Genomic DNA, 24964 nt, shown 5'->3' with positions numbered 1-24964 from the left:
CTTCTGTTCCCTCCACTGCCCTTTGCCAGGCCCCACCACCTGGTCCGACAGATAGCCAGGGCCCCAGAAAGGTAACGTACCAGAGGGAAGACAGTAAGAACAAGACCCCTCTTTCCCCAGCAAGCTTTTAGAGTTAATGAGGTCTGGTCCCTTACCTGAAGGACTGGGGCGTGGGAGGGTGGTGGGAAAAAAATAAAGGTAGAGCAAAGTCATTACCCACCCTGAATCTAGGGGATATTCACCTCTTCCAGTAGGCTGGTCACGGCATCAATATCATGATAGGTCTTGGTAACTTGGCTGACTCTCTCGGAGCAGAGCACTGCAGGGGTTAGGAAGAGAAGACATGGGGAGGGAGAAAGAGGGGAGATCCCAGGGGACACTTATCCTGTTTCACCTTTACTATCCCATTCCCACCTCCCCTTAAAGGAGTTCGGGCGAAGAGACATCAGATATGCACCTTCACACTACGCACTACTGTTCATAAAACCCCCAAATCCCCAGCTGCAAACAAGCATTCTACATCTGTGCATCAGAGATGACACCCCCCCACACCTCCAAGGGAGATCTGATTTGACCTAGTTTCTCTGGTGGGAAGGGGGGGATAAAAGAGAGTGTTGATCTGCTAGAAGATCAAGGCAATTGCTAGCCCTTCTCCCCCAGAAGTATAAGCAAGTAACCCTCTCCCCCTTATCCTTTATTGCTTTTCTGGGCTTAAACATTTTTGGAAAAGGAGGAATGTGCCAAGATGCTTCTGTCTGCCTGGGTCTCCAGTTGGCCAAAAGAATAGATGAGTCAGGAGATTAGACTAGGGCTGGGGGATGTGTAGCCCTGCACGTCCACTTGGGTGAAACAACCTTCCTTCCTAGCCTCCAAGAATTAGAGCCTTCCAGGTCCCCTGTCAAGCTCATCAGCCTCTAATTGTTACTAATTGCCACATAAGCCTCATTAAATAGGAGCCCCCTGACCTGAGCACGGCCTTTCTTCTCATCCCCCTTCCTAAAATTGGGGGGGAGGATGTCCACTGGAATAGTGAGGAAAAGAAGGTTCTGGGACATCTCTATTGGGACCTCTGTTGGGAGCTACTTCTTCTCCCCTCTCGCCCCTTTTCAGTTTTCCCCTCCCCAACTACATGGAGAAGGGAAGAAGACAGGGATTCTCAACCCCAACCAGGGCCCAGGCTCAAGGCAAAGGTCCCCTTCCCAACTATACTATGAAAGGGGGAGGGGTAGTGAGAAGAAAAGCCAACCTGACCTAGATAGAAGACCCTCTCCTCCCTCCCTCCCTCCCTCCCTCTCCAGTGCTTATAAAGGAAACAGCATGCAGTGAAAATGGCTAAGCAGCAGATTTTGGCTAAGTGTCCAGATCAGAAGGACCCACACTGAACGCACGTTCTCCTGCCTAGACACTGCGGCTACTTTACTCAGAATTTTGGGGTGGGGGAGGGGGGAGGAGAAGGAAGGGAAGGAAGAGAAATGAAGCAAGAGAGAGAAATGAATGGATCTGTTGCTGGGGGGTGGGGGGTAGGGAGAGCCAAATAGTCCCGACAGAAGACAAAAAGGGGCAGATGGGCCCAGGGAGAGGGTTAATACAACTAGAAGAACCCCAGTAAGAGGCAGGGGACAAATGCCTAGAGGTCACAGAGAAGAGATAGATGCTAGAGGGAAAGAAATAAGCACGTAGTAAGCGCCTACTATGTGCCAGACACTTGTATTAAGCGTGTTACAAATATCTCATTCGATCCTCCCAACAACTCTAACCTTAAAGGACTCAAGATGCTCGAGACTGCGTACTTCTAATGGGCAGGGACAGATGCCAGTCAAAGATGCCCATTCCTTGGGTATCCTTACTCTACCCCACCCTGGTCTCCCTGCTGGAGACTCCTGGGCCCCCGTTACCTTCCTCCAGTTCTCGGATGAGCAGCTCCGAGGCTCTCTCAGGGCCGGTCCCCCCGGCACAGTACGCAGCCGGGCTGCTCCAGATTTCTACTGTCACCGGACCCTCCATGTCCACGGCCACGCGGGCCAAAGGGAACTGGAGTCACGTCCCCGAGAAGAATCTGGGGTGGGGTGGTCAGGGCGGGGGGCTGGGCAAAGGCTGTACTTAGAGACAGATGCGTTGAGCGGGGACCCCCTAGCTATCCGGACGCCCACCCGCCAGTCCGCCAGTCCCCCAGCCCGGGGATCTGCAGCCCGCAGCCTTGCGCACTCTATTTATAACCTGCGTCTTGTTTATAGCACCTGGTTGAGCCATACCACGTGACGGGGAGGGGATTGGGCTAAGGGGGATGTGCAAAGAGAGGCAGACCAGGCTTCAGCAGAGAGTTAGCATTGCTCCAGACTGGACCAAGCTGGGAACCCCTGTGGTGGGGAGATGAGACGGGTAGGGGCTAGGCAGTACGGGCGGGGGGAAGGGCTTGAGAAGATTTCTTCAGGATTTAAAGCAGATGCTGCCGTTCCTCTCCCTCCCTCCAATTGGTCTCCCTTCAACTCTCTGGCCAGAGTGGTTTAGCCCAAAGCTGCCCAGTCTGGGAGTGCAGGTGCAGGGGACGCCTGAGTCCTGTCCTTACTCGTCTCCCCCCCAAACACACAGACACGTACATGGGACCAACCATCCGATCACAGCTCTATAGCTGGAAAGGACCAATGCCCTCGGGTTACAGATGAGGAAACCAAGGCCCCCAAGGAGGTTGTGACCTGTCCAAGGAAGCATCAGAGGCACGATTTGAACTCATGGTCTCTGATTCAGAGTCAGCACTCTCTCCATTGTACCATGATGCCTCCTACAAGCCTTTCCTTTCCTTAAGTCACCTCTAAACACATCTGAAATACAGGGCCAGGGTTGGGGACCCAGAGTTGGGTGGTGAAAAGAATCCTGGAATCAGAATGAGAGGACTCAGTGGCTCTGAAATACAGGTTTACTCCTAAGTGGTGTAGTGAATGTAACTGGGCCTGGAGTAAAGAAGATCTGAGTTCAAATGTGGCTTAGACGCTGTGTGACCTTGGGCAAGTCACTTAACCTCTGACTTGCTTCATTTTCCTCATCTGCAAAATGAGTATAATAACAATACCTACCTCTCAAGGTCGTTTTTGGCTCAAATGAGATAATTGTAAAGCACTTAGTGCCTGGCACATAGTAAACAATATATAGATGTTGTTGTTGTTGTTTGTTATTATTATTATTACTACTCCAACCTCTCTGGATCTCACTTTTCTTCTCTGTAAAATGAGGAAGCTCCTTTCATCTACAATCATGAAATTGGTCTGGGAAGGAGAAAATAATCTAGGCATTTTGGTGTTAAGTGGTCAAAGATATACAGCTAACATTGCTTCTTTTTGTAAGACCAACTGGGTTGGAAGGAGAATAGAGGTAAAGGGTGGGAGAGAAGAGAAGAGGAGCAGGAGGTATCATCAGCAAATAGCAAATCAAGACCCTGGGGTACTCAACTTACACAGAAAAAACCCCTAGGCTCATATACCCATTTTCAGCCTACAAACTTCTCTATCATCAAGGGAATTGGGGAATGTCCCTCCCCAGCATGTCATCATTTCTCCTTCAAGACTGCCCTTGTTGTTTACTGTATTTAACCTGATCTGGCCTATATTAAAATGTTGGGGAGGGGATAGTGTTGACAGCATTTTTCCTTGGCCCCAGGCCCTGCCAGAGATAGGAGGGCACTGGGGCCAAGGACAAGCAGGCCTCTCTCTAGCTCTAATTCTCCCAAATGGGATTTGTGGCTCCACTTGACTTTTTGCAATCAGCTTAAAGGATGGAAAACTTTTCAGCTCACTTGGGGTAACTGGAGCAGCTGAATAGCATCTCCCAGGCTCCCCTCTGGAGTCCCTCTGCAACACCCCAAAAAACTTCGGGGCCTATGCCTAGGGCCTTGAGTCACTGTAAGGGAATCCCAAGCATTAAACAGCTTGAGTATCTGGGCAGGGGTCAGGCAAAGCACCAGGGAAACAAAGAAAGACAAAAACATGGTCTCTGTCCTTAAGGACTTTAGTTCTTGGGGAAAGGCATGTAAACAACGAAGTAGGCAAACATAATGCGCATGCGGAGTAAACAGAAGGGACTCACAGAGGGGACAGTATTAGCTGCTGGAGGAAGCAGGAAAGGCTACCTGGAGTAGGTGGGATTTGATCTGTCTTAAAGGAAGCTAATGAAACTCAAAAAAGTTTAAGAATTCCTCAGCTGACTTTTGGGGATTTCTCTAACTGACTTCTCCACCTTCTTCCCCCAGCCCCATACACTTTCTTTCTTTTCTGTATTATCCTTCACCCCCGCCCCATTAGATTGCAAGCTCCTTGAGAATAGGGTCTTTTTTTTCTTTTTCTTTCTCTTTCCTTCCTTCCTTCCTTCCTTTTCTTTTCTTTCTTTCTTTTTCTTTCTTTCTTTCTCTCTCTTTCTTTCTTTCTTTTTCCTTCCTTCCTTCCTTCCTTCCTTCCTTCCTTCCTTCCTTCCTTCCTTCCTTCCTTCCTTCCTTCCTTCCTTCCTTCCTTCCTTCCTTCCTTCCTTCCTTCCTTCCTTCCTTCCTTCCTTTCTTTCTTTCTTTCTTTCTTTCTTTCTTTCTTTCTTTCTTTCTTTCTTTCTTTCTTTCTTTCTTTCTTTTTCTGTATTCTTAGCACTGAGCACAGTGCCTGACACATAGTAGCTGCTTAATTCATCTTGATTGATTGATTGAAAGCCAGTAAGGAAAATGAATAGGCATAAGTGCAGGGAGAAGGATGGGTGAGGACTGCACTGACAGACAGATGCGCTGGCCTGAGACCCTCCAGCTACTTTTGTGCCCATCGTTCAGTCCCCTAGCAGGGGCTCTGCAGCCTGAAGCCTTGCATACTCTATTTATAACGTACATCTTGTTTATACCCCTTCCTGGCTTGGGGGACAACTAGTACAAAGCCTCAGAGGTTTGAGATGGAGTGCTATGTACAGGTGGGCCAATGTTGCTTCAATGTATAGTGTGTGGAAAAGAACAATAGAGGGGCAGCTAGGTGGTGCAGTGGATAGAGCACCAGCCCTGGAGTCAGGAATACCTGAGTTCAAATCCAGCCTCAGACATTTAACACTTACTAGCTGTGTGACCCTGGGCAAGTCACTCAACCCCAATTGCCTCACTAAAAAATTAAAAAAGAAAAAGAACAATAGAAAGAGGACAGGTTATGCAGATCTTTAGATGCCAAATAAAGGAGCTTCTACTTCATCCTGAAGCTAATGAGGCAGGAGGGCCTGACATAGTCCCAACTACAAATCTAGAACATTGGCAATAAAGAGATGGGGGTGTCCAGCTGTAGTCATAAGAATAACTGCCCTTGGGGGCAGCTAGGTGGCGCAGTGGATAGACACCGGCCCTGGAGTCAGGAGTACCTGAGTTCAAATCTGGCCTCAGACACTTAACACTTACTAGCTGTGTGACCCTGGCAAGTCACTTAACTCCAATTGTCTCACTAAAAAAAAAAAAAAAAAAAAGAATAACTGCCCTTAAGGAAAGAAAAGTTTGCTTTGGATATCATTGGAGTTTTAGGCTTCGGAACTTTTCCCTTCTTTTCATACCTTCCAAGTCTGAAGGGTTCTGGAATAGACTGGGGAGTCCTGGACTTAATGTACATGGCAGAAGTCCTGGTGGCCTCAAGTGGGAAGGGATGGGGGTCAGACAATCCCCAGGCTATTACTAAGAGCCTTAATCTTCTTCTCAGGACATGGGAGGGGGAAGAGAGACATAAAGGGGATCCAGTTAGGCCTGCTCCCCTGACCTGAAGGAAGCCTCAGCAAAGGAGATTAACCCCTCTCTCCTTCTGTTCAGCCTAACCATCAGGTCAGCCTCTCTCTGTCTTCCCTTAATGTTGGTCTCAACCACAAGCCCCCTTTAACTCTCTACTCTATGTTCCCCAGAATCCAGCCTGCTTCTCTTCCCAAGGAACTCATAAAATCAGACATAAAACCAAGATTTGTAAAGCCGACTTGCAAATAGCTTCCCAGGCTCTTTCAGCCCAAAACCAAGTCTCATTAGCCCAAGGAATGAAAAGAACAGACAGAGATTTACACAATGATACAGTCCTATAAAATGGATAATCTCTGGGGAGAGGGACTGTTTCATTTTTTTTGTATCCCCAGCATCTAACACAGTGTCTGACACACAGTAGGTGCTTAATAAATGCCGATCGATTGATTGATTGTTAATTTGAATCAATACAAATATCTGGGTCCAAGTCTGGCCAATGGGTACTCACAGAAATATTGCAGTGTTTCCTGGATCTGAGTGGGTGTCAGGTGTTTGGGGACATCAGGGGGTACCATCGGAGTCTGAATCCAGTCATGATGTTCATAGCCAAAGACAGAGTCAGCTCGAAGTTTGTAATGGGGCAGCTGCTCCCCAAGGAGGGTAATGATCTCCACCTCAGGCACATCATTACAGAGTTCTGCCAGGAAGGGAAAAGGGACTCAGGAAGGTGGGGTGCGGGTTGGCAGGGAGAAGAGCACTTAGGGAGCCCCATATTCTTACCCAGCAGATTGCTGCTGCCTCTCTTCCCTCTCCCCCACCTCTCTCTAGTAATTACTAATTACAAACAAATGCTATTCACGTTTCCAAAGTACTTTTTACATCTGTTGTTGCATTTAATCTTCACAGCAAACTCTAGGGAGTAGGTAGTGCGTTTGCCAAGTATAAGCCCCATTTTGCAGATGAGGAAACTGAGGCACAGAGACAATTAAATGACTTGCCTAAGGCGATACAATGAATTTAATGGCAGAGTTGTAACTAGAACCTTTATGTCCTGGCTCCTAGTCAAGAAATGTAAATTCCGATTTTCATCCAACAATATCCATTGCCTTTGACACTGTTGACTACCTCCTGGACACTACCCTCTTGGCTTCTATCATCCTATTCTCTCCTGGTTCTCCTCCTACCTGTCTAAAGTTTCCTTCTCAATTTCCTTTCCTGGATTTTCATCCATCTCCCACCCTGAAGCATAAATAGCCCACAAGGTTCTGTCCTGAGCCCTCTTCTCTCTCAATACTTTCTCATCTGCTCCCACTGAGTCTTTTTTGGGGGGGCAATGAGGGTTAAGTGACTTACCCAGTGTCACACAGCTAGTAAGTGTCAAGTGTTTGAGGTCAAATTTGAACTCAGATCCTTCTGAATCCAGAGCTGGTGCTTTATCCACTGCACCACCTAGCTGCCCCTATTGATTCAATTATTGCCTCTCTGCAGATGACTCCTAAATCCCAGATCTGTTTCTCCAGCCCTCATCTGTCTCCTAAGCCTTATTCCCTTCCCATCCAAGATATCCAACTGGATGTCTCATCAGCCTTTCAAACTCAAAATATCCAAAATGGAACTCATCATCTCTGCCCCTCTCCACTCCTACCTGCCTCTCACCTAAACCTTCCTATGTAAAATATTTTTTAATTGTATTCTTTTTTTTAAGTGAGGCAATTGGGGTTAAGTGATTTGCCCAGGGTCACACAGCTAGTAAGTGTTAAGCATCTGAGGCCAGATTTGAACTCAGGTCCTCCTGACTCCAGGGCTAGTGTTCTATCCACTGTACCACCCAGCTGCCCCATTCCTATGTCTATTAAAGGTGCTTAATAAGTATTCCTTTCTTTACCAATCTGAGTCTCAGTTTATTCATCTGTAAAACATCTTTTTCATAGGTTTGTTCTGAGGAAAGCACTTTGTAAATCTTAAAACGTTACAGAAATATTATTATTATTATTATTATTATTATTACAGACACCTATTCTCCAATATACCTGAGAAAAGCAGTTTACCCTCTATTGCTCCCCACCAGGGCCCCCAAAAGATATTCCCCAAGGACATTCACTGTCCTCCCTGTACCTCTGTCATAGTACCTCATAATGGGGAAATAACAGACTCCAGAATCCAGTGTTGATCTCCTCCCACCTTTGAAATCTCTCCAATAAACCACCCCCAGCACATACACATATCCCCCAATCACCAGTGAGAGTGGTAGCATCACAGAGAACAGTTGCCTGAGGCACATCCAGGTGTCCCTTTGGGGGGCCACCCTGGTCATCCAGTTTGGCCAGAGTCAGAGGGAAAGGCTTGTGTCCATGGGTAGAGGGCAATGACACCCAGAGGCAGGTGAGGGGTACAGGGAAGCTGCCAGGGTAAAAGTGAGAGAGAAAGGATAATTGGCATTAGAGTAGGTATGGGCTCCCTTCCCACGGTCCCTGTATTTGCTCCACAGTAGGGGTCTAGACTCTGTACCCTCACTCTATGGCAAGGTTCCATTCCTAGCATCCTTCCCATGGGGCTAGAGGTTGCAAAAGGGAAGTTTATTTTCCCTCTGCCCCTGCCCCAGGAGAAGAAACAGCCCTGTTCTCATTTGTTTCCCTTCTGTCAAGTAGAAAATTTGAGAAAAAAAGGAGGAATAATTTGTTATAAAAACAAAACAGATCAATATTGTTGGGACTGTAGAGAAATTGGCATGATATACATCTTTGGTAGAGCTGTGAATTGGTACAATCTTGTGGGGAGGGCAATCTGGCAATATACTTCATGCCTGGATTATTGCAATAACCTGCTGGTCGATATCCCTGCCTCAATTCTCCCCAGCTTCCATTGTGTTGGGGTTTTTGTGGGGGGTTTTTTGGTGAGGCAATTGGGGTTAAGTGACTTTCCCAGGGTCACACAGCCAGTAAGTGTTAAGTGTCAGGCTGGATTTGAACTCAGGTCCTCCCAACTCCAGTGCTGGTGCTCTATTCACTGTGCCATCTAGCTGCCCCCTCCATTGGTTTTTTTTCGGGGGGGGGGGGCAATGAAGGTTAAGTGACTTGCCCAGGGTCACACAGCTAGTAAGTGTCAAATGTCTGAGGCTGGATTTGAACTCAAGCCCTCCTGAATCCAGGACAGGTGCTTTATTTACTGGGCCACCTCGCTGCCCCCTCCATTGGGGTTTGTTTTGTTTTGTTTTTTAGGGCAATGGGGTTTAAGTGACTTGCCCAGGGTCACACAGCTAGTAAGTGTCTGAGGCTGGGTTTGAATTCAGGTCCTCCTGAATCCAAGGCTAGTGCCTTATCCACTGCCCCCTCCCTCCATTGGGTTTTAAAGTGATCTTCCTAAAGTACAGATTTTACCATATCACTTCCCCCTTTTCAATAAATGGCTCTTTGTTACTTTCAGAATCAAATATAGAAGGTTCTGTCTGGCTTTTAAAACCCTTCATAAGGGCAGCTAGGTGGTGCAGTGGATAGAGCACCGGCCCTGGAGTCAGGAGTACCTGAGTTCAAATCTGGCCTCAGACACTTAACACTTACTAGCTGTGTGACCCTGGGCAAGTCACTTAACCCCAATTGCCTCACTAAAAAAAAAAACAAAAAACAAAACAACAAAAAAAAACCCCTTCATAAACTGGTATCTTCCTCCCTTTCTAGTTTTCTTATACCTAACACACACACACACACACACACAAAGGGGGGGGGGACTCGAAATCTCTCAGGACACTCTCCTTCTACCTATTCCTCAAATCAGACGTTCTATCATTCTATCTCCCATCTCATTTCTGACTTTTTCCGTGGTTATCCCCATGCCTAGAATTCTCTATCTCCTGACTTTCCTGGCTTCAATCAAGTCTCAGGTAGAATCTCACCTACTACAAGAAGCTTTTCTAAATGCTTTTTAATGCTAGTACCTTCCCCTGGTTGATTATGTCCAGTTTATCATTGTATCTTGTTTGTACATAGTCATGTTGTCCCCCATTAGACTGAAGGGAGGAACTCGTTTGGGTTTGGGTTTTTTTTTTTAACTTTTAGATCCCCAACACTTAGCACAGTGCCTTGTGAATAGTAGGTGCTTAATAAATGCTCACTGATTGACTGAATTAGAAAACTATAATACTGGAAAAAGAGGACCTATGTTTGAATCTTAGCTCTGCCAAGTTAGCTCTAAGTTTAGGAACCTATGACCCAGGGAGCTCACTCCTAAGAATGTGGCTTAACAATGTTATTTTATTTATTTGGGGTGAGGCAATGAGGGTTAAGTGACTTGCCCAGGGTCACACAGCTAGGAAGTGTCAAGTGTCTGAGGCCAAATTTGAACTCAGGTCCTCCTGAATCCAGGGCCAATGCTTTATCCACTGCACCACCTAGTTGCCCCAACAATGTCATTTTTTTTTTTTTTTGCGGGGCAATGGGGGTTAAGTGACTTGCCCAGGGTCATACAGATAGTAAGTGTCAAGTGTCTGAGGCCGGATTTGAACTCAGGTACTCCTGAATCCAGGGCCAATGCTTTATCCACTGTGCCACCTAGCTGCCCCCAACAATGTCATTTTTTTTTAAATGGGGCAATGGGGTTAAGTGACTTGCCCAGGGTCACACAGCCAGTAAGTGTCAAGTGTCTGAGGCCGGATTTGAACTCAGGTACTCCTGAATCCAGGGCCGGTGCTTTATCCACTGCGCCACCTAGCTGCCCCCAACAATGTCATTTTAAAAAGAAGTTGTGATATTGTGGATAGGACATTGGACTTGAAGACTGGTAGATGTGTGTTCACATCTCTCCTGGGACACTTACTGGTTGGGTGGCCCTGAACAAGTCACTTAAACTCTCTGTGCCTCAGTTTCCTCATCTGTTAAAAGAAGAGGTTTGAACTTCATGACCTGCCCCTGAGGCCCCTTCCAGTTCCAAATCTACATAATAATAATAATCTGTATAATATTGAATAATATATATATAATCCTATAATCCATCATCTCATGAACTACACCTATAAAAACATTCTTAGCAACTTTATTTGTAACAGAAAAAAAAGGAATCATAGAATCATAGATTTCTATCTGGAAGGGACCTAAGAGAAAGGACACATAAGGAAATCGATAGTTAGAAAGGTTCAGTGACTTGAGCTAGGTCACATAGCTAGTAACAACCTCAATGTTGTTACTAGGCAGCTGGGCTGTGCAGGGGATAGAACAATATGCCTGGAGCCATGAAAACCTGAGTTCCAATCCTGCCCCAGATACTTATTAGTTGTGTGACCCTGGATGAATCATTAAGGGTTCTTAGCCTCAATTTCCTTATCTATAAATAGGAATGATAATACTACCTGCCTCAGAAGACTGTTTGCGTGGATAATATATGTACAGGGCTTTGCAAAATTTTCAAGAGCTGTATAAATCCTATGTAAAGTGTTTGAGCAAATTTGAGCAAACTGAATTAAGACAGTAGGAAAGGAAATAAAATTTTTATTAAGCATCTACTACTTTGTGTCAGGCACTGTGCTAAACACTTTACAAATACTACCTCTTTGATCCTTAAAACAACTCTGGGAGGGGCAGCTAGGTGGTGCAGTGGATAGAGCACCGGCCCTGGAGGCAGGAGTACCTGGGTTCAAATCCAGCCTCAGACACTTAACACTTACTAGCTGTGTGACTCTGGGCAAGTCACTTAACCCCAATTGCCTCACTTAAAAAAAAAAAACCCAACTCTGGGAGGTAGGAACTCTCATTCCCATTTTACCATGGAGGAAACTGAGACTGAAAAAGTTTAAATGAATTACCCAAGATCACTTAGCTAGTAAGTGTTTGAGGTCACATTTGAATTCAGGTCTTCTTGACTCCAGAGCTGTATTTACTGTGTCACCGAGCAGCCTCTGTAAATCAATGTAATGGATATTATTAGGTTCCTGAGAATGACAGATATGAAGAATATAAAGAAATAAGAAAATTCATTAGGAAGTAAAGCAAAGCAAGGAAAATAAGGATTTGGATAGGGATGGGGACTGCACCTGAGCAAGTCAAAATAAAAATTGACTAAGAATAGTGGAATCCAAGATCTAAAAAAGATTGATTATCAAGAAATCAAAACCAAGCTTAGCTGCAAAGAAGAAATGAGCAAATACGCCTTTGGCTCTTTGCAAAGATGGGCTATGGGTAGGGGACACTACATTCACTACGGTCACAGACTTGATCAATGAGTTGGTTAGTTTTAATAAATTGCATTTGTTCTTTTTCTTTATTATAAGAGATGGTTCAATGAGTAGAGAAAGGCAGAAGGACACAGTCACAAATGAAGGTAATGTAAAGACAAAAAGTATCAATAAAAAATCAAAGCTACATTTAAAAAAGGAAACAGATGTGAGGTGGATAAAATACATTTCTATGGTTCTTTGCTAATGTTTACATGATCATTCTTTTTTTAATGTAAATAGTTTGAAGTTTAAGGCTTTATTTGAGTTTGGTTTTGAGGAAGTTTTTGCTCATTTTGTTTATTTATTGTTTCACATGAAATAATATATAAATATAAACTATTTGGGAATGCCGCCCCCTTCCTTCTCTCCTTTCACTCTCTTCCCCTCCCCTTCCCATGTAACAATAATTTATGAAAGTAAATAAACAAAATTAAGAATAAAATTCCAAAAAAGAAAAGAATTTAAGAAAGGTTTCTAGCACATTGGGTAGACCTCCTGTGGCCAACATACAGGAGGTCTTGGGTAAGTTTATACAAAATGGACGGGCATAGATGGGCTAAGAGTTCTGTCCATTAGAGGAAGTGCCCACATTGATGGTATCACAGTGCCATTGGAGAAGAACGTACTTGAGTGTATTTGATTGTTAGTATTTGTTGAGATATTAAGTTTAAAATAGAAAGTATTTTTAAAGGAGAGGGGAAGTTGAGAGATAGGGGATGCCAGGACTTGGGGACACAGAATGGGGAGGCTCTCGAACCCTGACAATAGAGTGGGGACAGGGCTGGGGAGGATGGAAGCAGTATTCAAGGATTTTCAAAGCTTTTGTCAATCTCTCCTGGACTTTTCGGTGCTGGGCTAGGACACTCCACTCACCTCTCGATGCCCACCAGAGGGCAGTGCCAGCCCATGCACAATAGTAGATTCCAGGAGTGCTCTGAATAGTCTCTCCTGCTCTGTCTTAGAGAAACAGAAGTCCCTCTGGGAGGTCTTCCAGTCAGAGAACTCCCTAAATCTCTTCTCTCTATTCTACATTTAAGGCTGTTCTGTGGACCTATGAAAGGGGGAAGACTCTACTCCATGTCTGCCCATCTTTCCTTGCATTTTACCTCTGGCTTCTGCCCATATTCCCTCCTAGGGGGAAGGGGACAGGAAAATCAGAGGAGGGGACCAGGAAAGAGAATACCTCCCCCAACACATACACACGCCCCAGGACGGGTTCTACATGTCCCTCGGCTGTAGGCCAAGCCATAAAGATTCTACTTGCCCAGCCCGACACACCCAAAGTCAGGAGGGCTCATAAACAGTGCCTACTGTCAAGGCTGATTGACTTGACCCTTCCCAGAAGCAGCTGGACACACCCCCCACTGCAATGCGAAGCTATAGAACACTGTACTGTGTCCAGGGTACAGGCCATTGCTGCAAACCCCTCCCAGGCTCAAAAAAAAAAAGGAAAACAGAAGCTGTTCTCCCTTAGGAAAAGTCTCATTGCTCTCTGACACCTAGAACTGGATGGTGCCAACACCAGGAGCCCTGGTCCTATAGGAGTGCTGGAGGTTGGAAAGCTTTCTTCTCCCCATCCTTTGGTACCCATGCCTTCCTTGGTTCCCCCGCTCCTCTACTCCAACTTAGGAATCCACCCACCAATACCACCACACTCTTACCAGCCAGAGATGCTGCTGCTGTTCGGGCCCCCTAACTCTTCAACAAGGACACACCTCCCTCAGTCCCACCCCCAGGCAGATCCGAATACAGGATGGCAGTAGCTTTCAGCCGTCTTCTGCCGTCTTCCTCCTCCTCCTCCTCATCCCTGTCTCTTAAGGCTTTCTCTGTGCCAAGTCCTGGCACAATGGGCTCAGATAGAAAAGGAGTCAGCTCCAGGCAAGGGCATCACATCAAAACACCACAACTCTTGACTCTGCTCTTATCCTCACCTGGGGGACCCAGGGTCAGTCAAAGTATAAGCTTCTTCCCGCTGCTCAGGTAACCAGGCCTAGCTCCTTTCTGCTGCTCATTCCCAGCTGTGTCTGGGGATAGGAGAAGGTGGAGAGGACTGTGTGAGTCAGCATTCTTCATGTGGATGAGATGGAGGGGAGGGTGTTTTGGCCAAGCTTCTAGAGACAGCTTAACTCCTTGGGTTTCCCTGGATCTGGGTGTGAGGAATGCTGAGGGATGGGAAGGAAGGAGGAAGGCTCCCGGAGGCAAGAAGTGAGAAAAGGGACTGATAAGAGTGATCCAACAGGGAATCCCTACAGCAACACAAAAAGTGAATTTGCAGAATCTGTATGTTGGAATTGAAAAAGGGACCTTGGACATATATAGCCTGTATAGGGGAAGAGAGGGAGGAAGAAAGAAATTGGAATTCAAAATGTTGTAAAAGTGAATGCTGGGGGGCAGCTAGGTGGCACAGTGGATAGAGCACCAGCCCTGGAGTCAGGAGTATCTGAGTTCAAATCCGGCCTCAGACACTTAACACTTACTAGCTGTGTGACCCTGGGCAAGTCACTTAACCCCAATTGCCTCACTAAAAAAAAAAAGTGAATGCTGGGTTGGGGGGGTGGGGCAGCTAGGTGGCCCAGTGGATAGAGCACCAGCCCTGGATTCAGGAGGACCTGAGTTCAAATCCAGCCTCAGACACTTGACACTTAATAGCTGTATGACCCTGGGCAAGTCACTTAACCCTCATTGCCCTGCAAAAAAAAAAAAAAGTGAATGCTGTGGGGTGGGGGGGCAGCTAGGTGGCACAGCGGATAAAGTGCTGGTCCTGGATTCAGGAGGACCTGAGTTCCAAACCGACCTCAGACACTTGACACTTACTAGCTGCGTGACCCTGGGCAAGTCACTTAACCCTCATAGCCCCATTAAAAAAAAGTGAATGCTAAAAATTGTCTTTACATATAATTGGAAAAAATTTAAATACTATGAAAGGGAGGGAGGGAGGAAGGAAGGAAGAAAAGGAAGGGAGGGAGGGAGGAAGAAGAAAAAAAGAAAGAAAGAAAGAAAGGAAGGAAGGAAGGAAGGAAGGAAGGAAGGAAGGAAGAAAGAGAGAGAGAGAGAGAGAGAGAGAGAGAGAGAGAGAGAGAGAGAGAGAGAGAGAGAGAGAAAGAGAGAAAGAGAGAAAGAAAATAGTGCTTCACATATGCTCTCTCATTTGACCCTGGGAGGTTGTGCAATTATTTCATTATCCCCAGGTTATAATGAAAGAAAATGAAGCTAAGAGGTAAAGTGACTAGCTGAGCAGGGTCACACACAGATTATAAGTGTCTGAAGCAAGATTCAAACTTGATTTTTCCCGCCTCCAAATCTGGCATCCCAGCCCCTGCAGCACCTATCTGCCTCTGTTTCCATAGGTAGATTCCTTCATCCTCAATGATGGACGACCCCATCCCCACTCCTAATCCCTACTAGGATGAATTAGCCAAGGGACTTGTTCTCTACTTGCCTGGAAAAGGACAAACAGGACAAATTCCTCCCCCATCATCCTAGGCTACTCCCCCTTCCCCCTTTCCCCGCTTCTGTCTGCCCTCCTCAACTTCCTCTGACAAAGGATATTCAGGAAACCTCAGGCAGGAAGGGAGGGAGGGAAAAGAGCCCAAACAGGCTGAGACGAGCAGCAGAGCCCTTTGCCTGGGGGATACTGTTGTTCTACCTGAGATCAGCAGAAAACGAATATGCCAGGGTTGTGGGCACAGAGACAAGAAGGTGGGGTGGGGTGGAAAAGAATGTGAGGAAAGAGAGGGGTAGGAGTGCCTTGGGCAGGCCCCCCATCATGCCCACTCCAGGCACATAGGAGAGAAGAGGGAGGTCATTTGTGCCCAAGGTGAGTGGTGCCAGGGCATAGAGTGAACAGAGAGAGGGTTAAGTCCAAAGCTTGTGTACAAGGGGCATTAAATCTGCCCTGTTCTGCCCTCATGCCTTCTTGGGATCTCTGGGCAGAGAAAACAAAAATCCCAGGGCCTTCCACTCACTCCTTGTCTGAGAGTTCAGGGGTTATTCCTCTAGGGAATGGGTAAACCCCAGAGTCCCTCCTGGTCAGATTTAGAGTCGAATTGGTAAGAAATGAAGACAGAGGGGTATGGAGCTCCAAACCTCAAATGACCATAACACCTTTCAGTTTTTCAAAAGCACTTTCACCAAAGAGATCTCATTTCTATTCCTAACAGCCCTGCCAGGACGTAGGCAGGGCAAGTACTGTTATCGTCATTTTTCACATGAGGAAACTGAGGTTGAGAAGTTAAGTGACTGCCTGAAATTACACAGCTGGTAAATGGCAGAGATAGGATTAGAACCCAAGACTACTGACTCCCATGGTCAGGTGTCCCTACACTGAGCTGCCCCACAGCCAGGATTCATTCTGTAAAATGCCTGGGGCTGGAGAGCCAAGCAGCTATAATTAGTCACTCCCTTCAGGTCACTTAGCTGCAGGATACCTTCTACCGAAAGTGGAGCTAGGACAAAGGACAGAGACATATGTATTTGACTCTCTGAGATTTTTGGCTTCCCAAAGGGAAATGGGTCCCAAGCCAGCCCACTCTTCCTCTACCCCTAAGCCAAATAACAGAGCAACCGCCCTCACTCCCCAAACACCAGTTGGTGAAACTACACTAATCCATCCCGATTTCAAGACTCTTTGCACTGAAAAGAGGCAGGACAGACAGATCTCCCCGGGGCCCTGAAGAGAGAAGCGACCCCCACCCTCCCCAAGATTCCTTTCTCCTATTCCTTCTCCAGCCTCTCCTTTCCTTGGGTCAGAGTCCCAGCTACCCATTTCAGGAAACCCAAGACACCTGCCCAGCTCCCAATCAAGGACCGACAACGACAACAACTCCTTCAGGCCCCGAGACTGGCCCGAGGGTTGAGAGGGGAGGTGGAGGGGTCATTCCGGACACTCACTCGCTCAGGCTCCAGACTTGCTCCCAGATCCTGTAGTAGTCTGCAGATCCCCACTACAGCCCTCCCGAAGCCTCGCCCAGCTCAGTCCAGCCTTCCTCTTCCCTCCTTTCCCCTCCCTTTCACTCAGTTCAGCAATGATTAACCAGCCTCAAGGCACTGAACCTACGTGATGACTGCTAGTGAAGATATTCCAATATCCAGCCTCAAGGAAGCCGGGCCTAGCCTCCCCTCCCCCACATTCCCTAGAAGGGACACCCTCATCTCCCTAATGAGGCCAAAGTTGGCGGGGACCTCTGCAAAACCCACTAGTTCCGAGGCACTTTCCCCAAGCCAATACGTCAATGGGCATTTGGGACACCCTTGGCTCTGGGGCCATTTCAATTTGGAAAGTTAAAGAAGAGGGAGAGAGATTAGGATATTCTCAAAAAAGCTTTCTGCACACATATAAGGAGGCAGGTCCACTAGGGACTGTCCAGGGGCTCAGGTCACTGCTGTTCCCTATAGCTAGAAGGACATACAGGATGGATTTCATCTCCAGGACCCTCCCCCTTTGCCCTCTGAGGGAGTCTTGTGAGTGAGGGTAATGAGGATTGTGAAGAAGTACAGGGAGAGAAACAGCATGGTCCCATATCCAGGGCAGTGTCCGTTTGGAAGGCTATTTTTATATTTTATATGAGGAAAGAAGAGAAAGGAGACAGACAGACTGCAGGATCCTAGAATTTCTTTTTCTTTCTTTCTTTTTTTTTTTTTGTGAGGCAATTGGGTTTAAGTGACTTGCCCAGGGTCACACAGCTACTAAGTGTCAAGTGTCTGAGACTGGATTTGAACTCAGGTCCTCCTGACTCCAGGGCTGGCGCTCTATCCACTGAGCCACCTAGCTGCCCCTGGGGATCCTAGAATTTCACGCTAGAAGTGAACCACCTCATTTTATACACGAGGCACCTGAAACCTTGAGATGGGAAGGGACTTACCCAAGGTTCTGCAGCTAGATAATAGATTTAGAGTTTAAGGATTGATTTCTAGACCAACCCCCTCATTTCCCAGATGAGAAAACTGAGGCTCTGAGTGGCTAAATGATTTCTCTGGGGTCACACGGCTAAGTGTCAGAGGCCAGCTTTGAACCCAGGTTTTCTGGACTCCCAAAGTCAGGCACAGCAACTATTGTGACAAATTAGCTGTGACAACTTACTGTAACTGTAATAATTAGTGTAACAAATTAAAATTCTTAACTTCAGATTCCAAATCTAGTACTCATTGCTTCCTCCCTGAAGGCTTCCCAGAACACTCCTGTTCCCAAGTGACTTTATCTTCTTCTGACCTCGTATCACTCCAAGGAGAACTTTGCACCAACCAGACTTACTGGTGACATCTGCAGCTGTGCATGGGTGTGTGTTTTTTTAAGTTCATATTTTCCTGGTTAGGGGGGCGGCTAGGTGGCACAGTGGATAAAGCACTGGCCCTGGATTCAGGAGTTCCTGAGTTCAAATCCGGCCTCAGACACTTGATACTTACTGGCTGTGTGACCCTGGGCAAGTCACTTAACCCCCATTGCCCCACACACACAAAAAAAATTCCTGGTTAAAACACAAGCTCTCCAGAGGGCAGAAACCTTGCCTTGTTTTTATCTCTATCCTCCACAATACCAGCATAGAATAAAATAAAATATTTCTCACGCAGAAGGATGCTATGGTGCCAAATAGCCACGAGGTGGCACTAGGGAAACAGTGGTTTCCAGAGATGGGGAGTGGAAGAACAGGGGATTGGGGAGGGAGGAGAGAAGGAAAGTACTGAAGGAAAAGCCCCAAAGCCTGTATAACAATCTGGCTTCAGCCTGTCCCAGGAGGCTTATTTCCCATTACTCACCTTCATGCATTCTCTGTTCCTGCCAAACTGGACTCCTAGTTGTTTACCAAATACAATATCGCCCATGGTTATTGTGAAGATCAAATGAGATAATAACCACAGGAGCTTAGCACAGTGCTTGTCACATAGTAGGCATTATAAATGTTAGCTATTATTATTATTATCCCCATACCTTTGTACAGGGGCATCCCAGGTGCTTGGAAATGCACTTGGAGCATATTCCTTTGTCACATCTGTCTCTTACCATCCTAAACTCCCTTTGAGACTCAGTTCAGGTGCAACTCCTATGCAAAGGTTTCCTGACCACCACCCTTCCCTTGAATCACTTGGTGTTCTCCCCATCTTAAAATTGTCTTGTATTTATTTACCTGTGCACATCCTGTATGTGCCCGGCAAATACCCCTATGGTCAACACCTTAACTCTATTGATCATTTTGTTCATGTCTTTTTTATTCCCATCACGTAAACATAGTGCTTTACCCATAGTGGATATTTAATGAATGTTTGTTGAACTGAATTGTTGAAAAGGAGAAAAGAAATAACCAAAAAACTCATAGTCTATAGTATCCTATAGGATATATTATTCTCTCCCCTATGAACATTCCCAGATAATTACTGGCTTAAGAGATGTGCTTTAAAAGAAGAAGAAGAGGGGGTAGCTAGGTGGCGGCTAGGTGGCGCAGTGGATAAAGCACTGGCCCTGGATTCAGGAGTACCTGAGTTCAAATCTGGCCTCAGACACTTGACACTTACTAGCTGTATGACCCTGGGCAAGTCACTTAACCCCAATTGCCTCACTAAAAAAAAAAAATTTTTTAAAAAGAAGAAGAAGAAGAGATATACTAAGGCCCCTGGCCCTTGACTCTTTCTATCCCAGGTAGACTTCAGAACTAAATGCAGCAGAAAGGATTTAAGATAGGCACTCTCAAAAAACCTCCCCCAAACAAGAAGGTAATGCTAGGAAATGTAACCAAGAGAAAAGACTCCTTCCCTGGAGATGTTGAAAGGAGGATTTCTGGTTGAGAAGAACAAGTGAGAAACTAGCTCTGCCCAGAGGCAGAGACTCTTCTTCTTCTTCTGGAGCAATGAGGGTTGTGACTTGCCCAGGGTCACACAGCTAGTAAGTGCCAAGTGTCTGAGGCTGGATTTGAACTCAGGTCCTCCTGAATCCAAGGCCAGTACTTTATCCACTGTGGCACCTAGCTGTCCCCTCATAATGACTTTTTTTTTTATGAGGCAATTGGGGTTAAGTGACTTGCCCAGGGTCACACAGCTAGTAAGTGTTAAGTGTCTGAGGCCAGGTTTGAACTCGGGTCCTCCTGACTCCAGGGCCTGTGCTCTATCCACTGTGCCACCTAGCTGCCCATAATGGCTTCTTAAAATCCCTTCTAACCAGAGGTATCCATTGGTCCCAGGGCCTGAGTCCAGAAAGTGATAAGGCCTACAGGAGTTCCTTTTAACTGGGGGGAAAGGGAATTAGCCACATATCCCCCTCCATCTCTTCCCAACTCATGGGACAGGAAATTGTATTAGATAGATGTTCTCTAAGTTTTCTTCTACCTCTAACATGCTATGCTTTTAAGCATGTTACTTATTCCCCACGGTCACCACATTTTCAAATTGATACTAATCATTTATACTATCCTCTCCTCAATCTTTATCACCTCTGTTTACTGAAACAGCATGGTATGGTATAGAGATTCTTAACCTCTGGGGTATCATGGACCCCTTTGGCAGTCTATGGACACTTTCTTTTTTATTTCATATTTTATTTTCCCCAATTACACATGAAAAACAATTTTCAATATTGTTTTAAAAATTGTTCCAAATTCTCTCCCTCCTTCCCCACCTCCCTCATTGTGAAGGTAAGTAACTTGATTTAGGTTATACATGTGTAGTCATGCAAAACATATTTCCATATTAGTCATTTTGGAAAAGGAAACATAGACCAAAATAAAGAAAGTTTAATAAGTATAATTGTTCTGTATTCAGACTCCTTCAGTTCTTTTTCTGGAGATGGGCAGCATTTTTCATCATAAGTCCTCCAGTTTTGGATCATTGTATTGCTGAGAATAGCTAAGTCATTCATAGTTTATCATCTCACTATATTGCTGTTACTGTGTACAATATTTTCCTAGTTCTGCTCATTTCACTTTGTATCAATCGGTTCATGTATGTCTTTCCAGGTTTTTCTGAAAGCATCCTACGCATCATTTCTTTTTTTTTTCTTCAATATGCAACAAAAATCTTTATTAGCATTTGACTCAGCTGTTACTGAACCTGGTAATCTCCCCCCTTGTCCTCATTTTTGGCCTTTACATTCTCAATAGTGTCACTGGGCTCCACCTCCAGGATGATGGTCTTGCCCGTCAGGGTCTTCACAAAGATCTGCATACCACCTCTCAGACACAAGACCAGGTGGAGGGTGGACTCTTTCTGGATGTTGTAGTCAGACAGGGTGCGCCCATCTTCCAGCCTATGCATCATTTCTTATAGCGCAATAGTATTCCATCACAATTATATGCCACAAATTGTTTAGCCATTCCCCAATTGATGGGTATCCCCTCAATTTCCAATTCTTTGCCATGGGAATAGAACTGCTATAAATATTTTTTGTACATGTGGGTCCTCTTTGCTTTTTATGTCTTTGGGGATACAGACCTAGTGGCAATATTGCTAGGTCAAAGGGTATGAATGGTTTTATAGTTCCAAAATGCTCTACATAATGGTTGAATCAGTTCACAATTTATAGGCTCTTTCTAAGAATAGTGTTTTTGTTTTTGTTTGGTTTGTTGGTTTTTGTTTTGTGGGGTTTTGGGGTTTTTTTGCGGGGCAATGGGGGTTAAGTGACTTGCCCAGGGTCATACAGCTAGTAAGTGTCAAGTGTCTGAGGCCAGATTTGAACTCAGGTACTCCTGAATCCAGGGCTGGTGCTTTATCCACTGTGCCACCTAGCCGCCCCTAAGAATAATGTTTTTAAATGGACAAAAATAATTATGTAGGGTCACAAAGGAAACCAATAATAATGAAATACAATTATCCAGTTTTTTTAAAGTTCATGGATCTTGGGGGTAAGAACCCCAGGTATAGTGGAAAGAGTGCATGATTTGGAGTGAGAGGATCTCAGTTCAAATCAAGTTCCACTACATATTACCTGTGTGACCTTAGGAAAGTCACTTTGCGGACAGCTAGGTGACACAGTGGATAAAACACCAGCCCTGGATTCAGGAGGACCTGAGTTCAAATTTGACCTCAGACACTTGACACTTACTAGCTGTGTGACCCTGGGCAAGTCATTTAACTCTCATTGCCCCACCAAAAAAAAAAAAAAAAAAAGGAAAGTTGCTTTGCTTCTGGAGGGGGGGTCTCAATTTCCTTAAATATATCAAACAATTTGAGAACCTAAAGTAGTTGAAGAGAAACCCAGAAGTTGGAGGACATCCTCTTTTTGTGTCTGTATGTGGGGGGCAATGAGGGTTGAGTGACTTGCCCAGGGTCACACAGCTAGTAAGTGTCAAGTGTCTGAGGCTGGTTTTTTAACTCAGGTCCTCCTAAATCCAGGGCTGGTGCTTTATTCACTGTATCACCTGGCCGCCCCAGGACATCCTCTCTTGCTTCTCCTCCCAACCCACAAAGATGAAAGGCTGGGCTCTTCTCCAATTGCTCACTTCCCTTCTAACTCCCTCAAGATCTCACAACTGCCTGACTAACTCCAAGGCTTAGCTGCTTAAAGTCCTTCAGTGGCTATGGCCAACTAGCCATCTAGCCAATGGAGGTGAGCTTTCCAAAGTGTTTGTACTTCAAAAAGGAATAACAGGATGTTAACACTTTGTCAATACATGAATACTTCATCATGGGATTAGATCAGTTGAGAACATCAATTAAAGGGAAGGAGTCCTTCCTTTATATATGTCATGGAGGGGAATGGCCAGAGGGCCTAGTCCTTAGAGCTTTCTTGGATTTGTCCTTCTTGGTGGGGTATACAGAACATATGCAACATCCCCTGCATAGTTATAGTCCAATACATGGAGGCTTGGCAAGCCCTCTTCTGCTCATGAGTAATCAAAGGGCTGATGCTTTGTGGCGACTGGGACTCTTTGGTTGGCTAAGGTGCCAAAAGGACTGAGCTGGACCAATAATGCTATTTGTTTGGTTTGGTTTTGGTTTTTTGGTGGAGCAATGAGGGTTAAGTGACTTGCCCAGGGTCACACAGCTAGTAAGTGTCAAGTGTCTGAGGCCAAATTTGAACTCAGGTCCTCCTGAATCCAGGGCCGGTGCTTTATCCACTGCACCACCTAGCTGCCCCCAATAATGCTTTTTTTGAGGGGCAATGAGAAATAAAAGAACTGAAGAGAGCTGCCAAGTAGAAGAGAAGGCGCACCCACTGCATACCCATTTGTCCATGAATACATGGACATTCTTATTTCCTTTGTGTTTACTCTTTCCCAATCTTGCATGAACAAGCATTCCAAGAAAGGAGTACACAAGCAACTGTTGAGACCATCCAGCGCCATAGGAGGTATCATCAGCAGTGTGAATCAGGAGCAGTAGCAGCTGCATCCAATGAGTCAGAGGAGCAGACAAGCGACCTGCTTGACCCAACCCACCAATGGATTGATCCGCAAGCCAAGACACTAAGCCCTGAAAAGAGTCTTCCCAGCTGAACGAGGGAATGGCTTTTCCATTGCCCCAAAGCACACCATTGAGCATATCACAAAAGGGGAAAAAAATGACTCAAAGAGCCAGGACTCATGAGGTAAAGCTTGGCTTGCCCCAGCATGCTCCCTATACGTGTGCTTTTATGCTTTAAGTCTGAGCTCACTGTCCCAGGAACTGTAATGTGGGTTGAGGGGAAAGTGCACTCTCGGTTTGAGAAATATTTCATAATTTTTGTCATTGCTATATCTTTTCTTATTATTCTCTTTTTAAATAAATAGAAGTATTTTATTATTTTCCAATTACATATAAGAATAGTTTTCAACATTTGTTTTCATAGGATTTTTAGTTCCAAATTTTTCTCTCACCATCCCTTCCCTCCCTCCTCCAAGATGGAACTCAATTTGATATAGGTTATATATGTTTGCTATATCTTTTCAGTAAATATCTCTTTTGTAGGAACTAATTTGTGTCAGCTGTTTGATTGCTATTGGGTGCAACAGTGGGTGGGGACTCATGAGTGACAGTACTAAAAACCCCCAGATCCTTAGGGTTACTCCTTAAAACACTAAAAAGAGGGGCAGCTAGGTGGCGCAGTGGATAGAGCACCAGCCCTGGATTCAGGAGGACCTGAGTTCAAATCTGGCCTCAGACACTTAACACTTACTAGCTGTGTGACCCTGGGCAAGTCACTTAACCCCAATTGCCCAACCAAAAAAAAAAACAAAAAAAACTCTGAAAGGAAAAACAATATTTTCCTTTCTAGGAGTCTAAACAGTTAGTCCAGTGTGATTTATAAGATTGTTACATATATAAAACGAGGGAGTTGGAGTAGAGAGTCTTTAAGGTAGCCCTCAGCTCTAAAATGATATGACCTATGAACTTTGGTGCAGTGGGTAAAGTACTGGTCCTGGAGTCAAGAGTTCAAACCTCACCTCAGATACTTACTAGCTGTGTAATCCTGGGCAAATCACTTAACCCCAATTACCTTAAACGTCCAGGGTCATCTCCAGTCATCCTGTTGTATATTTTGCCCCTGGACCCAGATGGTTCTGGAGAAGAAACCTTGCACAGCCCTCCCTCACTTAAATCCAATTCAGGGCAAGTCATGACACCACCTCCTGATGTCATGGTCCTCTTCCAGAATGAAGGATAAACAACAACAATAACTCTCCCACTTTCCCTAATAGGTTTTTGGGGGTTATTTTTGGTGGGGCAATGGGGATTAAGTGACTTGCCCAGGGTCACACAGCTAGTAAGTGTCAAGTGTTTGAGACTGGATTTGAACTCAGGTCCTCCTGAATCCAAGGCCAGTGCTCTATCCACTGCGCCACCTAGCTGCCCCCTCCCTAATAGTTTTAATATCTGACTCATAATTTTCTTCATTCTTTTTTGATGTTAATACATATGTTGATGACCAGTAGAGAGAAAATGGTTTTGAGTGGTGGTGATAAGGGATCTTAGAGTTCATAACAGATAAGGAGGGGAACGCCAGACATAATTTGATAAGTACAGTAGATCTTGGGGAAGAGATTTGAAAAACTTCAGGGGAAAAATAGGTAGGAATCCATGGCCTGAGACTTTCAAAGTTAAATTTGTTGATGAGGGATCAGAGGCTCTCAAAATGAAACAAT

General features: G+C 45.5%; 1 protein-coding gene across 1 annotated transcript in view; it reads right to left on the bottom strand.

Annotated features, from left to right (window-relative positions):
- HAP1 (huntingtin associated protein 1) overlaps nucleotides 1–21158 on the bottom strand; it is a 36037-nt gene extending 14879 nt beyond the window's left edge. Inside the window, exons 1-6 of the mRNA XM_044003254.1 lie at nucleotides 20955–21158; nucleotides 13637–13772; nucleotides 13028–13052; nucleotides 7956–8119; nucleotides 6228–6416; nucleotides 243–319 (exon numbers count right to left, since the gene is read on the bottom strand). Coding sequence (XP_043859189.1) covers nucleotides 243–319; nucleotides 6228–6416; nucleotides 7956–8119; nucleotides 13028–13052; nucleotides 13637–13772; nucleotides 20955–21158 — 795 coding nt within the window. The remainder of the gene's footprint in view (nucleotides 1–242; nucleotides 320–6227; nucleotides 6417–7955; nucleotides 8120–13027; nucleotides 13053–13636; nucleotides 13773–20954) is intronic.
- Nucleotides 21159–24964: the final 3806 nt, after the last annotated feature.

The sequence above is a fragment of the Dromiciops gliroides genome, chromosome 4, assembly GCF_019393635.1.
Source record: "Dromiciops gliroides isolate mDroGli1 chromosome 4, mDroGli1.pri, whole genome shotgun sequence".
NCBI lineage: Eukaryota > Metazoa > Chordata > Mammalia > Microbiotheria > Microbiotheriidae > Dromiciops > Dromiciops gliroides.
The sequence above is the reverse complement of the archived record's forward strand: the minus strand, read 5'-3'. Positions and strand labels throughout refer to the sequence as shown.